The sequence below is a fragment of the Bubalus bubalis genome, chromosome 5 (assembly GCF_019923935.1).
Source record: "Bubalus bubalis isolate 160015118507 breed Murrah chromosome 5, NDDB_SH_1, whole genome shotgun sequence".
NCBI classification, from domain to species: domain Eukaryota; kingdom Metazoa; phylum Chordata; class Mammalia; order Artiodactyla; family Bovidae; genus Bubalus; species Bubalus bubalis.
The window spans coordinates 502488-511675 of NC_059161.1; the positions used below are offsets into that span (position 1 = coordinate 502488).

At 63.3% G+C, this 9188-nt stretch overlaps 1 protein-coding gene across 1 annotated transcript in view; it reads left to right on the plus strand.

Moving 5' to 3' along the window:
- Window positions 1-6698, plus strand: part of LOC102409731 (arginyl aminopeptidase) — a 13226-nt gene extending 6528 nt beyond the window's left edge. Inside the window, 9 exon segments of the mRNA XM_025285244.3 lie at window positions 13-129; window positions 548-584; window positions 586-784; window positions 2284-2385; window positions 2970-3094; window positions 3180-3288; window positions 3993-4217; window positions 5162-5304; window positions 6205-6698. Of these exon segments, the coding sequence (XP_025141029.2) occupies window positions 13-129; window positions 548-584; window positions 586-784; window positions 2284-2385; window positions 2970-3094; window positions 3180-3288; window positions 3993-4217; window positions 5162-5304; window positions 6205-6363 (1216 nt within the window). The 3' untranslated portion in view covers window positions 6364-6698.
- The last annotated feature ends 2490 nt before the right edge of the window (window positions 6699-9188 follow it).

Sequence of the window (9188 nt, forward strand, 5' to 3'; positions counted from 1 at the left end):
CCTTGTCCGTAGGAGCCGGGTGTGGGCTGAGCCCTGCCTCATCGACGCTGCCAAGGAGGAGTACGACGGAGTCATAGAGGAGTTTCTGGCAACGGGAGAGAAGCTCTTTGGACCCTATGTGTGGGGAAGGTGAGGTGTCACGGGGGCTTCACGTCTGCAGTTCCCGCACCCTGGGGTGCAGGGGCGGGGAGGACAGCCAGCCTGACCCGCCGTGGCCGTGGCCGTGACCGAGGTGGGCCCAGGGTGGGCGTTTGAGGACAGCGGTGAGCGGGCGGGCGCTGGGTCGGAGGCGGGACTCGCTGTGCGGACGAGGCTGGCTTAGCCTCCCGTCGCCGGGGTGCAGCCCCGCCCTGTGTTTGCCATCTTCAGACTTGAGTCCCCCGACAAGAGGCCCCGTCAGGCCTGCCAGTCCCGCGTGGGGAGCTGGGTGCGAGGGAGCCGGTCTCGTCCCCCTGGGAAGGGCCGGGAGAGGAGTCCCTGGCACGGGGCACTGGGGACCGCCTGGTGACGGGAGGGAGCCACCCCCAGTAACCGCCCGCCCCAGCAGGTACGATGTGCTCTTCATGCCCCCGTCTTTCCCGTTCGGGGGGGATGGAGAACCCCTGCCTGACCTTCGTCACGCCCTGCCTTCTGGCCGGGGACCGCTCCCTGGCCGACGTCATCATCCACGAGATCGCCCACAGCTGGTTCGGGAACCTGGTGACCAACGCCAACTGGGGGGAGTTCTGGCTGAACGAAGGCTTCACCATGTACGCCCAGAGGAGGATCTCCTCCATTCTGTTTGGTGAGTCGCAGGGACCCATCTCCCCGTTCGGGGCCTGCCAGGCTCCCTCTGGGGTGTCCCGGAGGTGGTGGTGCAGGGAGCCCCCGGACGGCTGTGGAGGCCCGCTCACGACAGTTACGCTCGTCACTGTTCCCGCCACACTGCAGTCACGCGCCAGCAGGGCCCCGGGGCTGAGGGAGTCCTGGGCAGTCCAGTTGGCCAGAGGGGCCTGGTGGTGGGCGTGCCTCCCGTCGGGGTGAGGCCGCTGTGTCCCCACCGGGCCTCCGTGACCCAGGTGTCGCTTCACGCTCCGAGTGCGTGGTCGGGTCACTTTCACCTTCACGTTTTGTCGAGCACCCGGTACCAGCCTTGACCGGGTGCTTCGCTCACCACCTGCACTGCCGTGCACGACGCTGTTTTCCCCTCTGATGTGTCCACAGGGCAGAGAGGGCGGGAAGTGTGCTCACTACCACTTAGCAGCTGAAGGCAGACCCTCAAACTGCGCCCAGCCGTGCTTTTGAAACACATTCTCAGCACCGTCTCTTTATTGAAAGCCCACAGTGTATAGGTGCTTTTTGGTTTTTTTTATTCTTTCTCTGATTAAAATCTACCTTGGTGCGTATGGGAAAGTACACAGCAAAATATTTACCTGCCGTTTCACCATTCAGAGATGATCGGTGGATATCCTTTCCGATGTATTAATAGTTCTCTGTGTGTGTGTGTGAATCATCAGACCATACGTGGTTTTAGAACTGTTGTTTTTTTGTTACCTTAGTAAAGTTAAATGTTTCCCTGAGTCATTAAATTTTCTTGTACGGATGCAGAAGAATTTAAATAAATTCATAATTTATTCCGTCAGCCTCCAGTTGTAGGTTGGTCTGTAATTTTTTTTTTTTCCAACAAAATTCCCTCATTTTTCCAACAAAATAATATTGTGATAAACATCTTTATGTAGGTTCACGTGTATCTCAGATGATTTCAATAAATTGTTTGAAACGTGCTTGTCAGGACTTGAACATTTTAAAGGGCTTTTTTTTTTTTTTTTTTTTTTTAGCACATATTGTCTCCTGCCTCCCAGAAAGTGTGTAGAGGTTTATTCTTTCATCAGTGGGCACGGAGCAGGCGGTCTCAGCCGCTGGGAACCCCGCAGTGGCCTCTGAGCACCATGCACGCTGGGTCCTGACGCGGGCGGGCTGCCGCCCCAGGTCAGAGCATCTCACAGGCGGCAGTGGGGCTGGTGCCCACCGTCCTGCCAGAAGGAGACCGGGGACCCGAGGAAGGGCGTGGGCGACAGTTTCTCCTGTGCGATAGGAACAGTCAGATGGGAAGGTCAGACTCCTGGCTCTGCAGACACCATCACGCTGCACAGAAGGCCCCCGTCAGAGGGACGGTGTGCGGAAGAGAGGCCGAGGGGTCGGCTGGCCACAGCCTCCCTGCCCGCAGTCCCCGGGGAGCACCCCGGCTCGCAGGGCACCTTGGGGAGGCGCACGTGAGGTGCCAGCTCCTCTTCTGCCCCACAGGGCCCGCCTACACCTGCGTGGAAGCTGCCAGCGGCCGGGCGCTGGTGCGGCAGCACGTGGACGTCGCGGGCGAGGACCACCCGCTGAGCACGCTGCGCGAGGGTCGAGCCGGGTCAGGGCCCCCCGCCCCGCCGCGGCCGCAGCCCTAGCAGCTCCGCCAGCGCACCCGGCCCCTCGGGCGGGAGGAGCCCCCGAGGCCCTCCGAGCTGCTCCGGCCAGTCCTGAGCAACTCCTGCTGCCTGCTCACCTGGGTCCCTGTCACTCTTGAGGCCCTTGGCCGCGCCCTGTCCTTGGTCAGCTCAGCCCCTTGGGGTTGTCACGTGACAGAGGGTGTGACCCAGAACGCCAGGGACTGCTCCGAGGCCGTGGGCTTTGTTTCCTAACGTTGTTATTTCCACGTGTGACCAATTGAAACCTTTCTGTGCAATTGAAACCTCTGACTCCAATGGACAGCTCCCTGTAGACAGACAGTTAACTTGGCTCCAGAGCATCTGCAGAAACTCCCATTGTTCTGGTGGGCGGCCACACGGGGGGTTGACGTGCGGCTGGGAACACCCCACGAACACAGCAACCCCGGGCTCCTCCTGTCGTCCCTCTCGAGACCCTGGAGACAGGTCGGGGTGGGTCAGGAGCACTCCTGGCCAAGCTGCCCTGGGGCATGGGAGGCGGTCGCTCTGAATCCAGAGCTCTCTCTGCAGGGGTCGACCCAGACAACACCTACAACGAGACCCCCTACGAGAAGGGCTTCTGCTTCGTCTCCTACCTGGCCCACCTGGTGGGTGACCAGGGCCAGTTTGACGACTTCCTCAAGGTAATCAGCTCGAGGGGAGGGGGCCCTGCTGGGTGGGGAGTGGGGGCTCTGGGCAGCTGACCATGCCTCCCCTTCGTCCTCACAGGCCTACGTGGATGAATTCAAGTTCCAAAGCATCTTAGCTGACGACTTCCTGGATTTCTTCCTGGACTATTTCCCTGAGCTGAAGAAACAGAGGGTGGATTCCATCCCGGGTGAGCAGAGGAGCTGGCCCAGGGCTTCCAGGAGGTTGTGCAGGGTGGGGTCTGCTTTCCGCCCTGAGGGACCAGCGTGTCCCCTGGGGGTGGCGCTCTGGGGTGCCCCCAGGGCCCCACAGAAGGACCTCCGCCACCCCCGCTTCCTTTCCCCCATTCGGCCTTTCTGCTCCTCTCTGCCCTCTGGATTCCCTGTCTCTGAGACACACAGTCAGATCCTGAGCTCTGCCCAGGCCACTGCCGCCCCAAGGGGCTCCCTGGGCAGGACCGGGGCAGCTGCCCTGCCTGGGGAGCCAGTGGGAGGCCTGCTTCCTGGGGGCGAGCGCGGCCTGTGACCCGGAGGCTTGCCCCTGCTCCCTGCTCTTTGCTGGGCCCCATCCAGCCAGCTCCCCCGCCGGCTGGGAGGGCGGGACCCCAGAGCCCAGGAGCCTCAGCACAGCTGCTCTGCTTGTGGGGGTGGGCTGTGTCCCCTGTCGTCCTGAGGGCTCATTTCTGCACAGGACAGGCCCAGGTGGGAAGGGGGGCAGCCGGGGCTGTAGGCGTCATGGGGGCTGGGACCCTGCTGAGCAGTAGCCGTGTGGGCATTGGTATCCGCGTTGGGGGAGGACTTGGGGCTGACGGAGGTGGGAGGTCTCGGGAGCCCCGGCAGGCTGGCCGTGGCCCTGCTGGGGACTTCTGACAGGGTCTTCTCTTCTGCCAAGCAGGATTCGAGTTTGATCGCTGGCTGGATGCCCCGGGCTGGCCACCTTACCTCCCGGACCTCTCCCCCGGGGACTCGCTCATGAGGCCAGCCGAGGAGCTGGCCCAGCTGTGGGCGGCCGAGGAGCTGGACCTGAGGGCCATTGATGCCGTGCCCACCTCTGCCTGGAAAACCTACCAGCTGGTGTACTTTCTGGATAAGATCCTGCAGAAGTCCCCGCTCCCTCCTGGTGAGAAAGGGCGGGCCTCTCGACACCTGTTGGCGTGGGGGGCGGGTCAGCGTGGGGTGGAGCGTCCACACGCGTGAAGCCAGAGGCTCACGGGGTCCTTGGCTGTGCGGGGCAGTCTCCCTTGCCGTGACGCCCTCTCATCCCCCTGGCTGCTCTGTGAGCCCGGGGCACCAACAGCTTACTCAGCCAGTAGGTGGGGTGGGGTGCAGCTCCGCCTGGCCCCCGCCCTTCAGCACGAGTGCCCTGTTTCTTCTCAGCCAGAAAGAGTACCAAGGGCTGCACCCCAGAAAAGCGGTTGGAGCACAATGCCAGCTAGCCGGTGCTGATGCGAGGGGCAGTGGGCACAGCGTCTGGGGCACACGCTCTGGTCTGGGGAGGAAGACTGTTGGAGGTTGGGATGATACATGTATACATTTTATCTTATAATTTTAAAAACTTTCATTGGCGAATAATTGCTTTACAATATCGTGTTGGTTTCTGCTGTACATCAACATGAATCTGCCATAAGTATACATGTGTCCCGTCCATCTTGAACCTTCCTCCCAGCCCGCTGACATACTTTTTTTAATGCTTATTTTATTTACTTATTCATTTGGCTGCGCTGGATCTTAGTTTTGGCGTTCGAATTCTTTAGTTGCGGCATGTGGGACCTACTGCCCCAGGCAGGGCTTGAAGCTGGGCCCCCTGCTTCGGAAGCGCAGTGTCTTAAGCACTAGCCCACCAGGGACGGCCCCCTCTGTGTGACGTCAAGGGAAGGTGGTTGGAAGAGCTGTGGAGCTGGGGCAAGCACACGTCCAGGGCGCGACTGCGTCGGGCCCAAAGGCTCAGGATGAGTGGGTGCCTGGAGCCCTCGGAGACGTGACTCTGGAGCTCCTGGAGGCCGCGGCCTCCTCGGCATGGGGCTCTGCTGGCAGAGTCTTTCATGACCCGTTTCTTTTTTCCAGGGAATGTGAAGAAACTTGGAGAGACGTACCCAAAGATCTCAAACTCCCAGAACGCAGAGCTGAGGCTGCGATGGGGCCAGATTGTCCTTAAGAACGACCACCAGGAGGACTTCTGGAAAGTGAGGGAATTCCTGCACAGCCAGGTGGGTGCCCCCGGCTCCCTGTCCCCCTCGGGCACATGGTGGGCAGGGCCATGCAGGCCGCCATCTCTGGGGCAAAGGGCCTGGCAGGTCCCGAGAGCAGGTCGTGGTGCCGCCCTGTGGGGGAGATGGCCCGGCCTGTGCGCCTGTGCAGGTCAGCTGGAGAGGCCCAAGAGGAGGGGCTGGTCAGCGTTGACCGGACGCTGGGAGGGAGGCAAGACGGGTCATGCATCAGCCAGGCCGGTCTGGGGGAGAGGCCAGTGACTAGGAGAAGCGAGGGAAGCTGAGCAAAGGGTCCGGCCGCCTGGGGAGGCCTGTGCCTGAGGGTTCAGAGGCCAGCCGGCCTGCTGGGGAGGTCGTTCCCTGAGACTCCAGAGCAGGGCCGGAGCCTGGGGCCAGGCTGGGTCAGGCTGCCTCCCGAGCCCCGGAGCCTCCCGCCTCGGGTCCGCGTCCTGTATGTGACCGTTCGGTGCGGATGTGCGGGCGCGGCTTCCTGGCTGCAGCTGGCCCTCGGAGCCCGTTGGAGGGTCGGGCGCTGCAGTCCTGGCTGTATGCTGCCGCCTTGGAGCGCTGACCTCTTGGAGCTCTGAGGTGTGGAGCCTCCTCCTGCGTGCCCACCCACTCACTTCTGTCGCGTGTGGACATATCCAGGAGGGTGACCCTGGAGACCTAGCCGTGTGGGTCTGTGGCCTCTGAGAAGATTCCAGAACACGAGGCCTTGTGTCTGGGAAGCCCCCCACCCCTTCCAGCACGGAAATCCACATCCCTTTGGGCCCTGGGGCAACAGGAGGCTGGGCCGCAGACCCACTGGGCTGTCAGATGGGCCCCGGGGCGGGGCCGGGGCAGACCCTTGAGCTGGCCGACAGGCCCTGACAGGCCCTGAGCACGAGCCGTCTCTCGCAGGGGAAACAGAAGTACACCCTCCCGCTGTACCACGCCATGATGGCGGGCAGCAAGGCCGCCCAGACCCTCGCCAAGGAGACCTTTACCGCCACAGCTCCCCAGCTGCATAGCAACGTGGTCCACTACGTCCAGCAGATCGTGGAGCCCCTGGGCAGGTAGAGGCTCCCACCCCGGCCTCTGTAGACTCCGCGCACAGCAGCTGCTCCAGGTCAAGGCCCCACGAGGGCACCTGTTCCCTGACGCTGGACTTCTGCTCTGACGGGCCGGCCCTGGACCCAGCCTGTGACCAAGAACCTCCCTGCTCCCTGGGCTGGGGGTGGCAGGCCTCCCCGCCGCACTGGGGTCTCGGGAGAGCAGGAAGGGTTTTCTTTTTTCTTTCTTTTTTTATTCTTTAATTTTTTTTGCTGATTCTTGAAATACTGTGCCAAGGGCTGATTTCTGGAGATTCTTTTTTCAGGTTTAATCATTATTTTAATAAATATTTTTAAACGAAAGGTGTTTTGGTGGCTGAAATTCCTTCTCCCAGGCCCTACTCTGTTCTGAGCAGGTCAGGGCAGGATGTTCTCCTCATCCCTCGGGGGCCCGGGCTGGAGGTGGCGTGCCCCTGAGCTGTGAGGAGCAGGGCTACATGGGGCTCTGTGGAAAGAGTGTCCACGTCAGTGGCAGCCATGCTCCCGGAGGGGGCAGGCCCTCCTCTGCAGGCCTCGCCCCCCTCTGTAAGGCGCTGAGATGGCTGAGCCCTGGAGTGTTTTCTCTGCCCCGCCAGGTCCTGGGTCTGCAGCTCAGTGTGTGGTCAGAAGTAGAGCCTGCCCAGAACTTCGGCCCAAGCTCTGATTGATTTCCAAGTGGGGATCGAGGCAGTTAGCAACATGGGGTGGGGGGAGGGTCACAGAGAAACACTTAAATATCTCCAAGTGGCTCTTCCTAGAGCCAGGCTCTGTAGCTCTTGTGGTTCTGTACTGGCGGCGAGGTCCGTGAAGGACCCCCACCCTGTCCAGCAAACTGTCTCCTTGGCTGGGCCAGGGCTGCCCCGGCTGCTGTTACAGGCGAGGACTGCCGTGGCCCCGGGACGCCTCAGCGTCCAGGCGCTCAGCCTCGGTTCCGTGTGGACCCCAGGGTGTGTGATCCCCGGGACACCGAGGACCCTGAGGACCCCTGTGCCCCCATCCGCATCCAGGTGCTCAGCCTCGGTTCTGTGCTGACCCTGGAGCTCTGTGGACCCTGAGGCCCTTCCTCAGCCGGGGTCGAGTCCAGTGGCACAGCAGGCAACTTGAGCTATCACCCCCCACTGCGCCCGGCCGGGGGGCCCCTCTACTCTCAGAGCTCGAGGTGGGCCCACGTGTCGTCCCTGCCCCATCCTGGAGGTGAGCTGGGCTCTGTCCAGGCAGAGAGGGTCCGGGGGGCCCTGGCCCACACCATGCCCTGCCACAGCCTTGGCCTGGCCCCCGCCTGCCTTCACTCTCACAGGCTGACCCTGGAGGGAAGGCTCGTCTGCCTGCTCGTCCTGTGCAGCCCCTGCAGGCCTGCCCCCGCCAAGGCCCTCTTGGGTCACAGCCGCGGCCCACCGCTGCCCTGGAGGGCCGGCTCAGGAGCACGTGAGCGTGAGCCGTCCTGAGGCTGGAGCCGGTTCGCCCACATTCCAGGGCTGGGGTAGAGGGCGTGCCTCGGGCTGTGGGGGAGGCTGCCTGGAGGGCTGGGGAGCTCTCCCCCACCCCCCAAGTCTGGCCTGGCCCCCCACGTCTGGGCCGAGGGAGGGGCTGGGACCTCAGTGCCAGAGCGGGGCACCTGTCCTCCTGGGGGTTAAAGCAAGGCAGGGGTGCCCTCTCGGGAGACTGAGCAGGAGCTGCCCCAGCCCTGGCGCTGACCAAGGAGGAGGGCCGAGGGGTGCTCAGATGTTGCATCTTTGACGCATAAAAAAAACATCCGGAGGAGACCCAGGGCTATCAGGCCCACAGAACCTTGTCTTCAAGGGTGGGAAATGGAGGAGACCCCTGGGTCCGACCCCTGGCTGCCCCCATGCAGGCCTCCGTGGTCTCGGGACAGCCCTTGTGGTTACGGCTGAGCTCATGGAGGGGCCGTGGGTGGGAGGGGTCCCCTGCCCACAGGGAGGGCGAGGGCGTCTGCGGGGAGCACCAGCTGGGGATTCAAACCTCAGCCCCACTTCACCAGCCCGCCTGGCCCGGGTGAGTCTGTGGGCCGCCAGCTGCCACCCTGAGAGCCCTGCTGAGGGTCAGATGGGGCCTGCTCCCTCAAGAGCACCCAGCTGGGCCCAGGGAGCCGGGCCTCCGACGCTAGAGGGCAGCAGGCCGGCACCAGTCAGGCCAGGCAGATGGGTAAGCACAGCCGCGCGGGTCTGGCCCCCTCGCTCACGGCCCCAGAGGCAGCTCTGTCGGGGGCAGGGAAGTGGGGGGTCCTTCTGACAGTGCGGGGGCTCCCAGACACGGCTGCAGCAACCCCGAGGCTCAGGCGGCGTCAGGCAGGCAGGGGGTGCCGAGTCCTTGCCCCCAGCCTCCTGCCAGCGGTGGGCCCGTGGCTAGGGCCATGCGGCCGCCCGTCCAGCAGCCCTGAGTGTTGCCCTGCATCCGGAGTCTTCCCCAGACCTCCGCCCCCTCCCTGCCTGCCTTGCCTGCCTGCTGGCCCCTAGTCCTCAGTCCTGCAGGTAGCCTTCCTGACCCAGCCCTGACCCCTATCCCCTCCCTCCACTCTGCCCAGCCCCGGCCTGGCCCCCCTGAGGAATTTCCTGAGCAGAGAGGGCACATGCCCACCCAGCGGCTGCCCGCCCAGGCCACTGCCCTGGGCCCAGCCCCAGAGGGTGCGGGTGACGGGCCTGACAATCATTAAACCAGCCAGGCCTGACTTCCCAGCACCGCCGGCCTGGATCCCAGCCAAGTGGCACAAAGTATGCAAATCACCTGGGCCAGGAGCCCCGTCTAAAGGCCAGGAAATCCCCTCGGCCAATGAGCCGCCAGCTCAGGTTACCACGG